The 20,928-nt window shown below is 39.0% G+C and overlaps 1 protein-coding gene across 2 annotated transcripts in view; it reads right to left on the bottom strand.

Annotated features, from left to right (window-relative positions):
- Positions 1-20,928, bottom strand: part of LOC133618461 (dynein axonemal heavy chain 8-like) — a 245,622-nt gene that overhangs the window by 201,073 nt on the left and 23,621 nt on the right. For both annotated transcript variants that reach the window (XM_061978829.2, XM_061978830.2), the window contains 12 exons: positions 20,664-20,861; positions 13,769-13,845; positions 13,593-13,692; positions 12,958-13,077; positions 12,713-12,848; positions 9,143-9,330; positions 8,993-9,073; positions 6,114-6,230; positions 1,029-1,148; positions 817-955; positions 652-740; positions 472-578 (listed from right to left, as the gene is read on the bottom strand). In XM_061978829.2, the coding sequence (XP_061834813.1) occupies positions 472-578; positions 652-740; positions 817-955; positions 1,029-1,148; positions 6,114-6,230; positions 8,993-9,073; positions 9,143-9,330; positions 12,713-12,848; positions 12,958-13,077; positions 13,593-13,692; positions 13,769-13,845; positions 20,664-20,861 (1,472 nt within the window). The remainder of the gene's footprint in view (positions 1-471; positions 579-651; positions 741-816; positions 956-1,028; positions 1,149-6,113; positions 6,231-8,992; positions 9,074-9,142; positions 9,331-12,712; positions 12,849-12,957; positions 13,078-13,592; positions 13,693-13,768; positions 13,846-20,663; positions 20,862-20,928) is intronic.

Genomic DNA, 20,928 nt, shown 5'->3' with positions numbered 1-20,928 from the left:
TTATGAATGAAGAATAACTTCAGAAAGTGAGTGTTATGTTTATTTTGTGTGTTGTGACATTAACGTTCGAGCAACATTAAGTTATTGCTATTGCTCTGCACTATTTTGAATTTTACTATGTTTGTGATTGCACATTTGCACATTACCGTACATTTTGGGAGTGAACAGAGTTGTTAGAACGCTGGTTTTTAATATATTATTAAAGTTTAACTGACCTATCTGACTGTTTTTTTGACATTCCCTGTAGCGCAGTTAGATGCGGCTTATAACACGGGGCGGCTTATAGGTGGACAAAGTTTTGAAATATGCCGTTCATTGAAGGCGCGGCTTATAACACGGGGCGGCTTATGGTGCGGAAAATACGGTATTTACTAGTTAACTACAGACAAAATGGGATTAAACGTGATGAAATAGTTTGATCGTTTTACAGCCCTTATAGGTGGCTCTGCTCCATCCAGAGAGAAGACTTACTCGGGGCCACAGATTCGCCTTTCCAGGGTCTTCAGAGATAACTTGGTTGTTTCCACCAGCGCATCCAACACTTGTGCACCGAAGGAGTCGTATTGTTTTGTGAAGTCCTGAAATGTTTTCATATCGTGATTTAACACCTCTGCTGTATTCCACGTCGTGATCGTCTTCCAGCAAACATACCTTTTCGAAGCGTGTTGCTTTGTACTTCTCTTGACCTTCTGAGGTAGCCGCTTCCACACCATCAGGGGTCTTTTGAGTCTCCTTCTGAGCTAAAATGTAAAATAAACATTAGCCTTGGGTCCATATGCACGGTCAAATGACAAACCGATTTGTAGACATGAATACCCGAATTGAGTCCGTCCGTGGGCTTGCTGACTTGCTTGGACTTATAAATGGCATTGAACACCTTTCCGAGCTCGTTCACCGCTTCTTTAATGTGACTGCACTTGAGTTCCAGTGTCTGTAACCCCTCTTTGCACAGATTCTACAAAAGAAGTTTATGATATTAAACTCAATAGTTTCTTGAATACAACTGCATATGGACAGTTGCCCTCTACCTCATTGACTTCAACCAAGGGCTGAATTGTAGTGGAGTAATCCTCTGGTAGCTCCAGCAGAACAGACTCTGACATGTCACTGAGGTAATCGTCAATGTGGAACTTGCAGATATCCTTCACCTGTATACACAATTTGTCTTTCAAGCTCACCATAAATGAACCAGATACACGTAAAGCTTAGGTGTGTTTGGCTTTTGAGTGAAACCCTAAAATGGACTCCAACCTTTTACAGGTGAACTTAATCTAACCTTCTTGAAACATATGAATTCACACGTCCAACAGTTTACTGTTTTACTCCATTTTACACAACTTGCTGTTCTCTGAACAACAATAAACTGACGGCCATAAGCTTGTGGATGGCTACCAAAAGCGCCTTATTGCAGTGAAACTTGCCAAGGGACATGTAAGCAAATATTAACATTGCTGTATGTATACTTTTGACCCAGCAGATTTAGTCACATTTTCAGTAGACCCATAATAAATTCATAAAAGGACCAAACTTCATGAATGTTTTGTGTATGTGCTCCAATCACTCTATCACAAAAAAGTTGTAGAAATTATTGGAAACTCAAGACAGCCATGACATTATGTTCTTTACAAGTGTATGTAACATTATATATATATATATATATATATATATATATATATATATATATATATATATATATATATAGATTGTTTACCAATCTAAGGTAACACGCAAGGACATTAACACATCCGACACATATGTAGGATTAACCGAGGGAGAGTTTAAAACCAGATGGAACAATCACAAGGCTTCTTTCAGGAACCAAAACCTGCGGAATACCACAGAACTCAGCAAACACATTTGGGACCTCAAAGACAATAATGTTGAATATTCAATAACATGGCAAATTCTTGCATCCAGCACACCTTACAATAGTGGTAATAAAAGATGCAACCTATGCTTGAAAGAGAAACTGTTTATTATATACCGTCCAGACCTGTCATCCCTCAACAAGCGCAGCGAAATTGTATCAGCATGCCGCCACAGACGGAAACACCTCCTAGGTAACACATGAGCCAATCACCACGCCCCTACGCCAGCCTGTACCCACCCACTCTGTGCCCTATATAAACCATGGTATGTGAATGCTTCCATTAAAATCTCCTGATGATTGAGGGAACCCCTCATGAAACAGGCCTGTAGAGATGAAGTAGTCTTGTGATTTTTTTTCCCACACATACATATATATATATATATATATATACTGTATATTTATTTGTATATTTATATACAAAATCCAAAACCAGTGAAGTTGGCACGTTGTGTAAATCGTAAACAAAAATAGAATACAATGATTTGCAAATCCTTTTCAACCTATATTCAATTGAATACACTGCAAAGACAAGATATTTAATGTTCGAACTGGTGAAATTACTAAAAACATGTTTTATATTCTAGTTCCTTCAAAATAGCCACCCATAACTCTGATTACTTTTTCGCACACTCATGGCATTCTCTCGATGAGCTTCAAGCACACCTGTGAAGTGAAAACCATTTCAGGTGACTACCTCTTGAAGCTCATGGAGAGAATGCCAAGAGTGTGCGAAAAAGTAATCAGAGCAAAGGGTGGCTATCTTAAAGAAACTAGAATATAAATCATGTTTTCAGTTATTTCACGTTTTTTTCTTAAGTACATAACTCCACATGTGTTCATTCATAGTTTTGATGCCTTCAGTGACAATCTACAATTTAAATAGTCATGAAAATAAAGAAAACGCATTGAATGAGAAGGTGTGTCTTAAATTTTTTGGCCTGTACTGTATATATACATAAACAGGTGCATACATATATATACCGTATTTTTTAGACTATAAGTCGCAGTTTTTTTCATAGTTTGGCCGGGGGTGCGACTTATACTCAGGAGCGACTTATGTGTGAAATGATTAACACATTAGCGTAAAATATCAAATAATATTATTTAGCTCATTCACGTAAGAGACTAGACGTATAAGATTTCATGGGATTTAGCAATTAGGAGTGACAGATTGTTTGGTAAACGTATAGCATGTTCTATATGTTATAGTTATTTGAATGACTCTTACCATAATATGTTACGTTAACATACCAGTTGGTTATTTATGCCTCATATAAAACGTACACTTATTCAGCCTGTTGTTCACTATTCTTTATTTATTTTAAATTGCCTTTCAAATGTCTATTCTTGCTGTTGGCTTTTATCAAATACATTTCCCCCAAAAATGTGACTTATATATGTTTTTTTCCTTCTTTATTATGCATTTTCGGCCGTTGAGACTTATACTCCGGAGCGACTTATACTCCGAAAAATACGGTACGCATCGACTTTGTCAGTTATATGTAGACACTTACAGCGTAAGGAAGTTCACATTGTATATTAGCGGACAGTAAGCAAAGCATGGAGACAATTACAGTGCGAGGAAGTTCTAAAGCTAACCTACATTTTCCTTTCCAACATTGTTGTTTACACAGGAATAGCAACTGGTAGTTTTTTTTTTTGACAAAGCAGCTCATTTTGACATATATATACATATATACATATGTATAGAAGACGAGCTACATCCGTGTGCTGTAGCATCAATGGTGCATACATGGCGGCCACATTAGTGGGGGCCAAGTTCCCATTCAGACAATAAATCAATTATAACCTGTGCATTTCCCAGCCAATTTTCATGCGGTTTACTTTAATGTCAATGTCAAAACATGTGCTATTGATAAACAACAACATCTATTTTTCACCAGTGAAAATATATTACCAGTGTCCCTGTTCCAACCATACGGTGCGGTGTGCATTCAGTTTTTGTGCCTTCTACAACCAGTTTAGGTGAGTGGCATGTCCCATCTATATATACTAGGGATGTCCCGATATTTGCAAAAAAATGCGTATCGGCAAGGCATGGGAAAATGCCGATCCAGATCCAGTTAAAAAAAAAACTCCGGTCTGTGTTTTCCAACGCACCGATTTAAATAATACATTCCACTTTTCTGCTGCTCCCTAATTTCCGTACCGCATTTTCCAGCCCACCTTCAACACATCCACAGGTCTGTGGATTCTCACGCAGATGCTTTTAGCTGCTGGCATTACACGACAGGCTTTTCTCACTCTTTCCTGTGTCTCCCTCTCACAGACAGCAAGCGCACCTTCATACACACGTCACATACTGTCACGTCATACGTCACATACGTATACGTCCTCTCCCAGCAGAGAGGTAGCAGCATGGCTAACGTTAGCTGTGATGCTAGCGCAGCCGCGCGAGCAACGCTCACTCTAAGGTGCGCGCTTGTGCAATTGCGCACTGTTTAAGCTTCCTCTGCGCATAGCAATTATATGCCACGCACAAAATCTAATAAAAAAATAAGCGCATAACAATTTTCGACAAATATTGTAACGTCTGTCGAGACGCTTATCTCCATTCGGTGCCACACGCCCACACCATCAAAATGCCGAGGCAAACATTTCCAGATCAACAACGTACGAAAAACATAGTGATTTTTTTAGTTGTGATTTCGTTCTCTGCAAGAAAGTTTAAAAGTAGCATCTATTAATGCAGTTTGAAGAAGAATGTTTTAATGTAGACATGCAAGCCTTGAAAGAAAATTTTGAAAATCAAGACTACATTTCCTGCAAATGGGTGCATTCCTACCCTATATTTTAACTTTAGATTTATTCTCATATCAAACTCTTTTGGCTGTCTTTTTGACACTTACATCCGGCGCCCCCCTCCACACCCTGGATTATAAATAATGTAAATAATTCAATGTGATTATCTTGTGTGATGACTGTATTATAATGATAGTATATATCTGATAGTATATATCTGTATCATGAATCAATTTAAGTGGACCCCGACTTAAACAAGTTGAAAAACTTATTGGGGTGTTACCATTTAGTGGTCAATTGTACGGAATATGTACTTCACTGTGCAACCAACTAATAAAAGTCTCAATCAATCAATCAAAACACATAGAATCATCATACTGCTGTGATTATATGCATCAAGTGTTCATTCAAGGCTAAGGCAAAATATCGAGATATATATCGTGTATCGCAATATGGCCTTGAAATATCGCAATATTAAAAAAAAGGCCAGCCCTAGTTCAATGATGCCATTTCTGTTTGTCATGTATAATTTTGTCTATTTTGTGTTTATCCTTGAATAAACAGGTCAGTTTCTTGTTACCAACCATTGTGTATTATTCAAACTCCCCTAATTCAGCTGGCTAGTTGTTATCAAGAGTACTAAAACCCTTTTCAACATAATTCTGACAACTATGTAGGCTAAATAACTTTAAACTTTAATACATGCTCGGCTAGGCCAGTATCGGTATCGGTCAGTATCGGTATCGGACCGGAAGTGCAAAAACAATATCGGTATCGGATCGGAAGTGCAAAAACCTGGATCGGGACATCCCTAATATAGACATATCAATGGCTGGCAGTGCCAAGGAGGATTGTTTTTTTAATGGAAGGTTAATAAACATATTATTATTATTAATGTATTTTTTTTTTATTTTTTTTTTCTTTGTTTATTTAGTTGATGTATTTGTAGATATTACTTTGTTTTTTTTTGTTGTATCTTTCTTTTTTTGGGTGGGGGGGTGATATGGGTGCGATATAAACAAAAATATTTTGACATTTAGGGCAGACAATAGATATATGATTTATGTGAATATGATGTAATGGATAGGAATGTCTGATGCTGGATGTCAATAAAAATAATGAAACAAATAAATAAATAAATAAATAAAAGTGCTGCTTTGCACTTTAGTTGTAATTCTACAAAAAAAAAAAAAAAAAGGAAGGTTAATAAACGAGAAAACTACAAGAAGGGAAAGACTCTTGAAAGAAGGAGAAACAGGAGTTTCCAAAGGAAAACAGGAGTGCTGTCAGGTATTAAGAGGAATGTTAAAATGGTGATTGAACCAAGACTTTAATTGGTTCACATCATGATTTACTCATCTTTGTGAACTTTGCCGTTCAACACAACAGTAAAAGGTTTCGAGAAGGTCCAATTAAGTTTACCTGAAAAGTTACTGTGCAAATAGTGAATATACAATTTGGCTGCAGTGATGAAACATACCTTAATCAGGATTGATTTGAGTTCAGACAGGGCATTGTCGAGATTGTCAAAGTAATTGTCCAGGAGGAGGGACGACCATGTGACCATGACTGAGCCATAGCGGAGGAGGGACTCAATCTTTTTAAAGACATACACAGTGATGGGTCAGCAAACATTCCTCAATGAAAGCATTTTCTGTTCAACAAAGGCTCCCCCTAGAGGTCTGAGTTGCACATTGCTTTTGGGGCGTGCATTAGTGAAAATGCATACCTGCCAACTTTTGAAATCAGAAAAACCTAGTAGCCAGGGTCCAGGGGCCGCAGGCCCCGGTAGGTCCAGGACAAAGTCCTGGTGGGGGGTTCAGGCTTCGCCCCCCGACGCAAAATGATTATTAGCATTCAGACAGGTTAAAATGTTGCTAAAACCATCACTTTTCTATCAGTCACAGTGACTTTTCAAAACAAAAATATTACAGCAAAAATCATATGGGTTGATTGACATGTTTATTCTGTAAGCTAACTTCAATAGTTTGAAATTATTTTGACAGTTAATGCCAGTTATCCTGTCAACCTTTCACAAGACTTCAATTTGTTAATTGAAAGTATAAACAGTATAAACACTTTTTACAGAAAACAAATGGTAAAACAGTACTAAACAATTTCATTAAAAAAAAAATTGGTGTCATTATTAACTTTCTGTCCAAGCTTGTATAATCTACTGCCTTGTTCAATTGTAAAAAATATTCTGTGCCTAAAATTCACATTTCTATCACAATTATCATACTGTAAACATGGTAAGTTAACTTCATTAAAATTAATAGTCCTGTCAATAGCATGGAATTACAATTCAAATGTAGTTTTTTTGTAAGCCTTTCAAAAGAATTCAAAATATGAAAAATTAATGAAAATTAATTTAAGCCATCAGACACTTGAAAAGTGGCACATCACATCTCTAATGTAATCATTTGAACTTTTCAACAGAAATAGCACTGCAAAAATATTAAGGACATACTTCTGTATTTTGGTAGTTATGCTGTCAACATTTAACAAGATTTCTTCAACTTGGACTTGAAAGCATAAATAGTATAAACACTTTTAACAGTATAACAGTACTAAACAATTCCAATAGATAACATTGGTGTCATTACCTTTTTGTGGCTAAAATCCAAATTTAGCAACGGCATTAGACTTGTGTTTTTTTGTCCCAACGTGGTCTTTTACATCGCTAATTCCTCCGTGTCCGATCGAAAAATCTTGTCTGCACAAGGTGCAATTCGCGTAGTTTTCACCCTTTCTGGAACGGATAATTATTCCCGGATAGGCTTTTGAATATTCTTCACGGAATGACTGCAGTTTTCTTTTCGGTTTAAGACTCGTTTGCGATTTTTCTCCGGCTGATTCCATGATCGTTCGCTCGTTTGGAAACAATGGGCAACAGGTGCCTCGTGCTTGGCAGCGGTGCTATAAATAGCCTCCCGCATGGCATTCGGAATGGCTCGATAGGAAGTTACGGGAAGCAGTGTCGATTGTCATTGTTGTTACGTGATTTCGTGAATAAAACTTAAAAAAAATTTTTTTTTTAATTAATGAAAAACCGTATTTTTTTATCACTGCAACCGTAACCCGGAATAGGTTGATGAAAACCGTACTAATTACGGGAAAACCGGAGTAGTTGGCAGGTATGAAAATGTAAAGGCTGCCGGATGCAAATGGTGCCCACACATTTCACACTATGGCATTGATAATGATGAATACACTGCAAAAACTGAAATCTAAATAAGATGAAATATCTCAAATAAGGGTGATATTTGCTTAATTTCTGTCTGATAAGATCATTCTTCTCACTAAGCAGATTTTATGTTCGAGTGTTTTACTTGTTTTAAGCGTTTTGGTCCTAAATGATCTCAGTAAGATATTACAGCTTGTTGCTGAGATGTGATGACCTATATTGAGTAAAACATGCTTGAAACTAGAATATCAACTGTTGCAAAGCTGTGTCATCAACACTCACAAGTGTAAAACTACTTTTTTAAAGTAATCATTTCTTACTTCAAGCATGAAAAAAAAGACTTCATGACTTTGATACAATTGTGTCTCATAATTAAAACAGATGACAGCCAAATTTACTTTGCTGTTTTATTTTCAATGAAACAATAGGAAAAAAGTACTCATATAGTAGTACAGTTGGCACAGTAAAGTAAACTGACAGTTAATATTTAAACATTTAACATTTCTAACAATTTTGAACAGAAATAGTTCATGCACATTCAGATAAATTCTTCAAAATTACAATTAAAAACGTTTGGGCCGGGGGCCAGGCTGTAAATATGCACACTAATTGACTGAAAGTGCATGCACTTGGCGCGATGATGTCATGTTATCCATGGAAAAATGCATTTTTAGACAATATGATTTGCCTGAGCGGCTAGGAGACCCCGAGAGTAACAAGCAGTTGCCTTGTTGCCTTTCCATTAAGAACAATAAATTAGTTTTTAGTATAAGTTTGCTGGTTTCAAGAAATGCAATGCCGAGCGCATATCATTATGTCAAGATAATGGCACTAGCATTCACTTAATTTAAGAATATTTTTCAACATATTGAGCAAAAAGGTCTCTTTTTTTTCCACCAAGAAAAGTGCACTTGTTATTAGTGAGAATATACTTATTTTAAGATATTTTTTGGTTCATTGAAGTTAGCTAATTTTACTTGTTTTGGAAAGTCTTGACAAGCCAAATTTTCCTGTTCTATTGGCAGATAATTTTGCTTAGTTCAAGTAAAATACTCCTCATTTTTGTATTTTTTTTCTTGTTTTTTTAACACTGATTTTTTGCAGTGTAGTGATGTTTAGAAACAATTAATATTTGCATCAATATTGATATTTTGATACATTTTCTTGCTTACTTGGGTGGTCTTCGACGTAATCAAGTTGTTAAAGTCCGAAGGTATGTTGTCACATGTGAACTTGTAGTCAGTCAAAATGGCCTGTAATGGAAACAAGAATTTTGTTATTTATATACTGTGAGGAAAAAAATAACACAAAAATATACAAACCTGAAGTCTATGGTGAAAGTCCTTTAATTTCAGCTCCGACTTGAGGAAGTGCAAAGCCTGCTTTGGAACTTCCAGTCCCATCTTTACCAAACCGCTGGACTCCCGAATGGCCTCGCTTATTTTGGGGTCGTAGTTGACGAGGTATTTTGATGTCACAGTGCAACGAATCAAAACTGTCGTATTCAGGGCTGTCCGGACAGAGAATGCAGAGACTTTTACATGTTGTGTGTCATATACAGGTAAAAGCCAGTAAATTAGAATATTTTTAAAAACTTGATTTATTTCAGTAATTGCATTCAAAAGGTGTAACTTGTACATTATATTTATTCATTGCACACAGACTGATGCATTCAAATGTTTATTTCATTTAATTTTGATGATTTGAAGTGGCAACAAATGAAAATCCAAAATTCCGTGTGTCACAAAATTAGAATATTGTGTAAGGCTAATACAAAAAAGGGATTTTTAGAAATGTTGGCCAACTGAAAAGTATGAAAATGAAAAATATGAGCATGTACAATACTCAATACTTGGTTGGAGCTCCTTTTGCCTCAGTTACTGCGTTAATGCGGCGTGGCATGGAGTCGATGAGTTTCTGGCACTGCTCAGGTGTTATGAGAGCCCAGGTTGCTCTGATAGTGGCCTTCAACTCTTCTGCGTTTTTGGGTCTGGCATTCTGCATCTTCCTTTTCACAATACCCCACAGATTTTCTATGGGGCTAAGGTCAGGGGAGTTGGCGGGCCAATTTAGAACAGAAATACCATGGTCCGTAAACCAGGCACGGGTAGATTTTGCGCTGTGTTCAGGCGCCAAGTCCTGTTGGAACTTGAAATCTCCATCTCCATAGAGCAGGTCAGCAGCTCTAAAACTTGCTGGTAGACGGCTGCGTTGACCCTGGATCTCAGGAAACAGAGTGGACCGACACCAGCAGATGACATGGCACCCCAAACCATCACTGATGGTGGAAACTTTACACTAGACTTCAGGCAACGTGGATCCTGTGCCTCTCCTGTCTTCCTCCAGACTCTGGGACCTCGATTTCCAAAGGAAATGCAAAATTTGCATGGTTGGGTGATGGTTTGGGGTGCCTTGTCATCTGCTGGTGTCGGGGGGGTGACGGAGCCTATCTCAGCTGCATTCGGGCGGAAGGCGGGGTACACCCTGGACAAGTCCCCACCTCGGAAAACCGTAATTTTTACCACTGGATTATCAAAGACCATACTCATTACGGGAAAACCGTAGTTGTTGGCAGGTATGGCAAAGAGAAGGATCAAGATTTTAACACACATTGTAGGTAGGAAAAGACAAAGAAAAACGGAAAATATTTTTTTTATATCTTTACAAAGATATAAAAAAGACTGATTTCCGACTATAGACGGAAAAATCACATGCATGCTTTATGAACCACTTCTTTCGAGACTCTATGAAAACTCTTCCATGTCTCTATTTAAACGACTGGAACGCCCAAAAACAGAACAGCAATACGGCATTTTCTGCTCAAACTCTACACTCACTTGTTTTAATGCTACGCTCAAGCTGCTGCGTGAATCAAGCCGCAAAGAAGAAAAACAGATACACACCTGCCAACTTTTGAAATCAGAAAAACCTAGTAGCCAGGGTCCAGGGGCCGCAGGGCCCGGTAGGTCCAGGACAAAGTCCTGGTGGGGGGTTCCTGCGCCCCCCGACGCAAAATGATTATTAGCATTCAGACAGGTTAAAATGTTGCTAAAACCATCACTTTTCTATCAGTCACAGTGACTTTTCAAAACAAAAATATTACAGCAAAAATCATATGGGTTGATTGACATGTTTATTCTGTAAGCTAACTTCAATAGTTTGAAATTATTTTGACAGTTAATGCCAGTTATCCTGTCAACCTTTCACAAGACTTCAATTTGTTAATTGAAAGTATAAACAGTATAAACACTTTTTACAGTAAACAAATGGTAAAACAGTACTAAACAATTCCATTAAAAAAAAAATTGGTGTCATTATTAACTTTCTGTCCAAGCTTGTATAATCTACTGCCTTGTTCAGTTGTAAAAAATATTCTGTGCCTAAAATTCACATTTCTATCACAAGTATCATACTGTAAACATGGTAAGCTAACTTCATTAAAATTAATAGTCCTGTCAATAGCATGGAATTACAATTCAAATGTAGTTTTTTTGTAAGCCTTTCAAAAGAATTCAAAATATGAAAAATTAATGAAAATTAATTTAAGCCATCAGACACTTGAAAAGTGGCACATCACATCTCTAATGTAATCATTTGAACTTTTCAACAGAAATAGCACTGCAAAAATATTAAGGACATACTTCTGTATTTTGGTAGTTATGCTGTCAACATTTAACAAGATTTCTTCAACTTGGACTTAAAAGCATAAATAGTATAAACACTTTTAACAGTATAACAGTACTAAACAATTCCAATAGATAACATTGGTGTCATTACCTTTTTGTTTGCTCAATTATTGCCTCCGTAAATAAAACTTTGGCATTTATCACATCCAAAGAATCTGTTTGGGCGACGAAAAACGTTGAAAGTTTTCCACTTGTACCGAAATCTGTTACCCATCGGAATTTGTAACTCCAGGGGGCGATGTTCCCATGGCGTTTGTTTGATGGTTAAACGGCAAGCCCAAAGAGGAGGAGAAGAAGAACGCTTGCGTAAATGGCGTAAACTATCCTTAATGCTGAAACGTCAGTTGTCAGAATTTCAGCATTAATAAATTGCACATATTCTGGAAATCAATGACTTACTTTCATTATAGTATGAGTCCATTGTTATTATTAATGCTGAAATTCTGACAACTGACGTTTCAGCATTAAGGATAGTTTACGCCATTTACGCAAGCGTTCTTCTTCTCCTCTTTGGGCTTGCCGTTTAACCATCAAACAAACGTCATGGGAACATCGCCCCCTGGAGTTACAAATTCCGATGGGTAACAGATTTCGGTACAACAACGGCATTAGACTTGTGTTTTTTTGTCCCAACGTGGTCTTTTACATCGCTAATTCCTCCGTGTCCGATCGAAAAATCTTGTCTGCACAAGGTGCAATTCGCGTAGTTTTCACCCTTTTTGGAACGGATAATTATTCCCGGATAGGCTTTTGAATATTCTTCACGGAATGACTGCAGTTTTCTTTTCGGTTTAAGACTCGTATGCGATTTTTCTCCAGCTGATTCCATGATCGTTCGCTCGTTTGGAAACAATGGCCTCGTGCTTGGCATTCGGAATGGCTCGATAGGAAGTTACGGGAAGCAGTGTCGATTGTCATTGTTGTTACGTGCTTTCGTGAATAAAACTTTAAAAAAAAAAAATTTTTTTAATTAATGAAAAACCGTATTTTTTATCACTGCAACCGTAACCCGGAATAGGTTGATGAAAACCGTACTAATTAAGGGAAAACCGGAGTAGTTGGCAGGTATGCAGATATGACGTCATATGCAACCCAGCTATAGTAATAAATAATAATACTAGAAAAATAGAATATTATCAATAAATAAACAATAGTAATAATAATAATAATAGGTCCCCCCTTTGAGATGATTGCCAAACAACAAACCAAAATCCAGCTTAGACACGTCCGTCACCCACGCTTTGTGGATGTCTGCCTCAAAGCGTTGTAACATCGCTGTGGTTTGATTGTACATCTTCACCACAGCGCGCCCTTCGGGGGTGGTCAGGATGTCAGAGTTTTCCTGTAAAGGACGAAGAAATCCATTGAGAATGGTTGAATAGTGTATTTTGTATGTCAGTTACACACCACTGTAATAATACAAATGTGTCAAATAACGCTTTCAAGCTCACACGTATGTAAGATATGGGTTCATGTATTTTCTTGTAGAGGTGCCGGGCCCAGCGAAGTCTCCCACAGACAGGAGGCATGTTGCGGCCCAACGGCGGGTCCTCGTTTTGCTTCTCATAGAGCTGTGACATAAAGATGCATTGGAACATTGAGAGATCCATGTTAAAAGTTAAAGTAAAGTTAAAGTACCAATGATTGTCACACACACACTAGGTGTGGCGAAATTATTCTCTGCATTTGACCCATCACCCTTGATCACCCCCTGGGAGGTGAGGGGAGCAGTGGGCAGCAGCGGTGGCCGCGCCCGGGAATCATTTTTGGTGATTTAACCCCTAATTCCAACCCTTGATGCTGAGTGTCAAGCAGGGTGGTAATGGGTCCCATTTTTATAGTCTTTGGTATGACTTGAACTCACGGCCTACCGATCTCAGGGCGGACACTCTAACCACTAGGCCACTGTTCCAGATTCAGACTGTAGCCATAATACATTTGGTAACATTGGGTACTGTTTTTCTTAATTTTTTGCAGTTTTTTGTTCCCTTTCTATGGTCTCTTTCACCAGAGAAAAACTATATTACCATAAGTCTATTACATTTTATGAGCAGAATGACTTAATATTGCTCCCAGCATTCCATACTTTTGTCACGGCCTCCACTTCTGAGACGTAGAGCAGTAGAATAGAACCCAAAGCCTTGGGCATTTCCGCCTTCAGACAGGGAATGTTGAGTTTCTGAAAACTGCAGACAAATGTAATGTGAGATGTTAAAAATATCAAAAAAAAGCACAAATCAATCTTGCTTGTGTTGGACCGACCGCTGTATTACGACGAGAGCCTGCTGGGATGAGTCAAATTTTGAGAAGCTCAAGTTCATGAATGCCTTTAGCTGCTCCTGTAGATGAGAAGCAATTATTAGGGCCCGCAATGGGACATAAGGACCTATTGTATTTGTAACGTTTTATTCTTTATTATTATTATTCTTCCGCAACTTTGCGCTGTAATTTGACCCCCTTAGCATACTTCAAAACTCACCAAATTTTACACGCACATCAGTAATATACGGCAAAACTTTTTATCAAAACACCAAACCCTAAAACTCAAAATTGCGCTCTAGCGCCCCCTAGGAAAAATAAAAACTAGACTGCCTGTAACTCTCACTATGAAGGTCAAAGAGACATGAAACAAAAACCTTTATGTAGGTCTGACTTAGACCTATCTTTCCCCCTTCAAGACAAAAAAGTACTAAAAACAGTCACTTTTGCCTCTTTCAGCTGCAATTTGACCCCCTTAACATGCTTCAAAACTCACCAAACTGAACGCACACATCAGGACTGGCAAAAACTGTGATCTAATGAAAAAACCTAACCCCAAATTCAAAAATTGCGCTCTACAGCAATTTTTGAATAAAACGGAGAAAAAACTGATCCTCGGAAGAAAAAAATTACAAAACTGCCTGTAACTCCCACTGGGAAGGTCGGAGAGACATGAAACAAAAACCTCTATGTAGGTCTCACTTAGACCTACATTTCATAAATTGACAACCCCCAGCAAAAATCAACAGGAAGTTTGCTATTCCCCCTTCAACACAACATTTTTGTAAAAACCGGTCACCTTCCTACAAAATCTATCTCCTCTGAGCGCGTTTGTCGTTTAGACTTCAAACTAACACAGGAGAGAGATTGAACCCTTGTGTATAAAATAACAGAACAGTTTTTTAATACCTGCTCCGGTTTTGATTTTATGACCCTTCAAAGACCCGCTGCGCTGATGCTGCTGCGCTACTGTTTTTTTAAGATGGCTGCTTAAAAGCAGGAAGCACCAACGTGCCCACACAATGCAGACAAGGTAGGTACACTAGACAAAAGTCTTGGGACACTTCAGACTAAAAGTAGACAAAAGTATTGGGACACTTAGGACTAGCACCTGCCAAATACGCGGGCCCGACCAACGCTGCTTGCAGCTTTAATTCCATAAGTATTTCTAATTTTAAAAAATGACCCACAAAAAAGAATCTGTTCCAGATTCAGACTGTAGCCATAATACATTTGGTAACATTGGGCACTGTTTTTCTTAATTTTTTGCAGTTTTTTGTTCCCTTTCTATGGTCTCTTTCACCAGAGAAAAACTATTAAACATTGGACAGTCTTCTACTAAACGTTTCTCACCATTCCTCATTGAACTAGAAAGTTACATGGAGATTCTTACTAGGGGAGCAGCAGCCATGTATGGACTTAGCTGGAGATGCCACAGACGGGAAAACGGGCAGGCTCCCTCGTTACACTGAGGCAGCAGGGATTGCACACTGGCGAATGTCAACAACAACAAGCCCTGGTTTACCAACAAGCCCTGGTTTACACCTCAACTTAGAAAGCTCTGTCCGGCCAAGGAGGCCAGGAACAAACTGATAAGGCAATCATGGTAGTGAAGAGGAGCTACACTAAAAAGCTAAAACAAAGCTTTTCAGTTAACAATCCTTCAGCAGTTTGGAAAGGCCTGCGAGAGGTCACGAATCCAGAAAACCCTCACCCCACCCGGTAGGTAATACTAGACTACCTGAGGAACTGAACAGCTTCTATTGCAGGTTTTCACACCCATCAGCCAGCCCATCAACATTACCCCAACACTGCGCTCTATCTGATCTACCCCCAATTCCCTTCCTCTCTGACACCGCACCTGCACTGACGAGCTGTGAAAAGGATGTGCACCAGATATTACAGAAGAAAAAGACCAGAACAACTCCAGGACCAGACAGTGTGTCCACCTCCTGCCTGAGAGTCAGTGCTGAGCAGCTGGCCCCCATCTTCATGCAGATCTTCGCCGGAGTTGTGTGACGTGCCCTCTTGGCTTCAAAAGCTCCATCATCATCCCAGTCCCAAAGAAACCTTCCATCACAGGATTCAATGACTAGAGACCAGTCGCCCTGACGTCTGTGGTCATGAAGTCCTTTGAGAGACTGGATTTGCCCCAGCTGAAGCACACAACAGGCCCCCTGCTGGACCACCTGCAGTTTGCCTATAGGGCAAACATGTCCGGAGAGGATACAGTCTTCATTAGGGATGTCCCGATCCAGGTTTTTGCACTTCCGATCCGATACCGACCGATACCGATACTGACCGATACTGGCCTATCCGAGCATGTATTAAAGTTTAAAGTTATTTAGCCTACTTAGTTCTCAGAATCGTGTTGAAAAGGGTTTTAGTACTCTTGATAACAACTAGCAAGCTGAATTAGGGGAGTTTGAATAATACACAATGGTTGGTAACAAGAAACTGACCTGTTTATTCAAGGATAAACACTAAATTGACAAAATTATACATGACAAACAGAAATGGCATCATTGCTAGGGCTGGGCGATATGGCCTTTTTTTTAATATTGCGATATTTTAAGGCCATATTGCGATACACGACATATATCTCGATATTTTGCCTTAGCCTTGAATGAACACTTGATGCATATAATCACAGCAGTATGATGATTCTATGTGTCTACATTAAAACATTCTTCTTCATACTGCATTAATATATGCTACTTTTAAACTTTCATGCAGAGAGGGAAATCACAACTAAAAAAAATCACTATTTTTTTCATACGGTGTTGATGTGGAAATGTTTGCCTCGGCATTTTGATGATGTGGACGTGTGGCACCGAATGGAGATAAGCGTCTCGACAGACGTTACAATATTTGAACAATGATGACGAAAACTGTTTTCTCTGTCGTGTCCGTGTGTCGAAAATTGTTATGCGCTTATTTTTTTATTTGATTTTGTGCGTGGCATAGATTTGCCGTGCGCAGAGGACGCTTGAGCAGGCGCGCACCTTAGCGGCTGCGCTAGCATCACAGCTAACGTTAGCCATGCTGCTACCTTGCTCTCTGCTGGGAGAGGACGTATACGTATGTGACAGTATGTGACGTGTGTAAGAAGGTGCGCTCGCTGTCTGTAAGATGGAGACACAGGAAAGAGTGAGAAGAGCCTGTCGTGTAATGCCAGCAGCTAAAAGCAACTGCGTGAGAATCCCCAGACCTGTGGATGTGTTGAAGGTGTGCTGGAAAATGCGGAACGGAAATTAGGGAGCAGCAGAAAAATGAAATGTATTATTTAAATCGATGCGTTGGAAAACACGGATCGGAGTTTTTTTTAAACTGGATCTGGATCGGCATTTTCCCATGCCTTGCCGATACGCATTTTTTTGCACATATCGGCGGCCGATCCGATCCAAATATCGGATCGGGACATCCCTAGTCTACATAGGACTAAACCACATCCTGCATCACCTCAACTTCCCTGGTACCTACACAAAGACCCGGTTCGTGGACTTCAGCATCACATCCAGCACCTGGACAATCAGCACTGGTTCCCCCCAGGGATGTGTTCTCTCCCCACTGCAATTCCCCCTTTACTCTAGACCAATGACTGCACCTCAGGAGACCTTTATGTAAAACTCTTGAAGTCCGCAGAGGACACCACCGTCATCGGTCTCATCCAGGACAGCAACAAGGCTGCCTGCAGACGTGAGGTGGAACAGCTGGCTCTCTATTGCAGTCAGAACAATCTGGTGCTGAACTCCCTCAAGACTGAGGAGATGACGGTGGACTTCAGGAGAAGCCCTCCTCAAACCCACTATTTCAGGTTACTGGTTTCTGGGATGGACCTCCCACATAGACACAATCAGCTGAAGAAGTTCAGCCTGCCTCAGGACCAGCTGATCATATTCTACATACCCATCATACAATCTGTCCTGTGCACCTCCATCACTGTCTGGTTTGGATCTGCAACCAAGCTGGACAGACAGAAACTGCAACAGACAACCAGTTCTAAAGAAAAGATCTTCGGTGTCGACCTTCCCACCATTAAGGACTTGTACCGGTCCAGGGTCAAGAAACGGGAAGGTAGCAACACTAAAGACTCCTCATATCCTGGTGACAAACTGAAAACGGAAAATTGATTCATACTAGGAACGCTCAAGTTTCTGGATGGCCGCTCTACTATCTGAGCAACACCACAGCCCAAAATATCAACTGATAATATATCTCATTAATAATGAATTACCGTATTTGTCGGATATAAGTATAAGTCGCTCCGGAGTATAAGTCGCACCGGCCGAAAATGCATAATAAAGAAGGAAAAAAACATACCGTATTTTTCGGACTATAAGTCGCAGTTTTTTTATTTATACTATTATACTCAGGAGTGAAATTATTAACACATTACCGTAAAAGAGCAAATAGTATTATTTAGCTCATTCACGTAAGAGACTAGACGTATAAGATTTCATGGGATTTAGCGATTAGGAGTGACAGATTGTTTGGTAAACGTATAGCATGTTCTATATGTTATAGTTATTTGAATGACTCTTACCATAATATGTTACGTTAACATACCAGTTGGTTATTTATGCCTCATATAACGTACACTTATTCAGCCTGTTGTTCACTATTCTTTATTTATTTTAAATTGCCTTTCAAATGTCTATTCTTGGTGTTGGCTTTTATCAAATAAATTTCCCCAAAAAATGCGACTTATACTCCAGTGCGACTTATATATGTTTTTTTTCCCTTCTTTATTATGCATTTTCGGCCGGTGCGACTTATACTCCGAAAAATACGGTATATAAGTCGCACTGGAGTATAAATCGCATTTTTGGGGTAAATGTATTTGATAAAAGCCAACACCAAGAATAGACATTTGAAAGGCAATTTAAAATAAATAAAGAATAGTGAATAAGTGTACGTTATATGAGGCATAAATAACCAACTGGTATGTTAACGTAACATATTATGGTAAGAGTCATTCAAATAACTATAATATATAGAACATGCTATACGTTTACCAAACAATCTGTCACTCCTAATCGCTAAATCCCATGAAATCTTATACGTCTAGTCTCTTACGTGAATGAGCTAAATAATATTATTTGATATTTTACGGTAATGTGTTAATAATTTCACACATAAGTCGCTCCTGAGTATAAGTCGCACCCCCGGCCAAACTATGAAAAAAACTGTGACTTATAGTCCGAAAAATACGGTATTTTGATTTTAGGGTGTGCCCAGGACAAACAAAAAAAACGAGTTGCAGGGCGCACTTTGGTCACGTCTGTTCTATCTAAGGCTGAAACGACGCGTCGACATAGTCGACGTCATCGGTTACGTAAATACGTCGACGCCGTTTTTGTGCGTCGACGCGTCGCATATATATGTCACGCTACTGTCATGGCGGAGCGCAAAGCAGACGATGCGAGCGGTGCGAGCGAGGGGAAAAAAGCACGCCAAAAGTCGTCAAAAGTGTGGGAGTATTTCAATAAACGGCCTAATAATGTTGTTGTACGCACACTGTGTCGAGCGGAAATGGCCTATCATAGCAGCACAACGGCTATGAACGAACATTTGAAAAGAAAACCGACAGCGTTCTTGCCATCACCATCAACTAGTCAATCGTCCGCGTGAGTATACGTTGTCATCGTTACACAAAAACATGAATGTGTCATTTGTATCTGCGTTGTAAATTCATAAACTAAAGCACCGTTTCGCTCTGAGAGGCGCGTTTGGCGTGCCTGTTCAGTGTTTACAAAGACGCGCTCCTCTTTAACGCTGTGGAGAGGCGGGACCGGCGAGCGAGCGGCAAGGCGGGGCGCGCCGGGAGGTGCGCGGTCATCCAATCTCCTCTCGCTGAAGAAAAGGGGAGCAGCAGAGAGAGAGGGAAGAGAGACTGGAAGGAGCCAGAGTGAAGCTGACGTGGAGCGAGAGAGGAGGAGAGCCAGAGACAACGAGGCAGAGGAGTTGAAAAGTGAGGAAAGAAAGAGAAAAGAGTTGGAAGAGAAAAGACTTTGTGTAAAATTAAAAGATTGTAAACCTGGCAAAGCCGTCTGGCGTTCAGTCTGTCGGTCCTGAAAGAACTCCACGGCACAAGACGTGTCACAAACGCTAACGTTAATTAGTTGTGCAAATACCTTTTACAACATTAACAGTTACATATACTATGTACAAACCAATAATTAACTTTCACTTTAATCATACTATCATTGTTGTGTTATTAAGCAAAATAAGCAATACTTTTGCTTTTGTTGAAATGTTAACACTGTTGTTGCAGAATATTTCGTTTTGCACTTTCTTGTATTGGATGTTTATCTTTATTTTTGCACATTTTAGCAAATAAGCAATACTTTTACTTTTGTTGAAATGTTTACACTGTTGTTACAGAATATTTCCGTTTTGCACTTTTTTGTATTGGATGTTTATCTTTATTTTTGCACATTTTAAAGCAAAATAAGCAATACTTTTACTTTTGAAATGCTTATACTATTGCAGAATATTAAGATTTGCACTGGATGTTTACTTTTATATTTGCACATTAAAAAGCAAATAAGCTACTTTTAATTTTGTTAAATGTTAAAAGTTTTAAATGTTTACATTGTTACAGAATATTTTGTCATGTTGTTGTCAATGTTGACTGAGTGGCCATACTTTTTTTTTTTTGTAAATAAAAGCCATGCCTTTTGAAAAAACTGGCCTACATTTATTTTTTCGTCTTCATTTTAAATTAAAAAAATAATCGGTAAAAGGAAAAATAATCTATAGATTAATCGAAAAAAATAATCTATAGATTAACCGATTAATTGAAAAAATAATCTATAGATTAATCGATAGAAAAATAATCGTTAGCTGCAGCCTTAGTTCTATCATGTTGTCAAGTGTAGACCTAAACGCGTACCTCCAGGTTGCGTACGTGTGTCATAAATGTTTCGTAGTCGGCCTCGAACGCCGACACCCGGGAGGCGAAGACGTCCGCCTGCTTGTTCTTCAGGTCTGTGGAGGCCTTGCGGAACTGACCAGCCAGCACCTCGATGCCCTCGATGTTGGACTTGGCCAGGCATTCGAACGTCTTGAACACCGTTATTATTTTGGTGATCTGCAAAAGGGAAATCAGCGTTGTTACCAGCTTAATACGGTAAGAGTGAGCTGGAAAAATAATCCAC

Source organism: Nerophis lumbriciformis, linkage group LG19, assembly GCF_033978685.3.
Source record: "Nerophis lumbriciformis linkage group LG19, RoL_Nlum_v2.1, whole genome shotgun sequence".
Classification (NCBI taxonomy): domain Eukaryota; kingdom Metazoa; phylum Chordata; class Actinopteri; order Syngnathiformes; family Syngnathidae; genus Nerophis; species Nerophis lumbriciformis.
The sequence above is the reverse complement of the archived record's forward strand: the minus strand, read 5'-3'. Positions and strand labels throughout refer to the sequence as shown.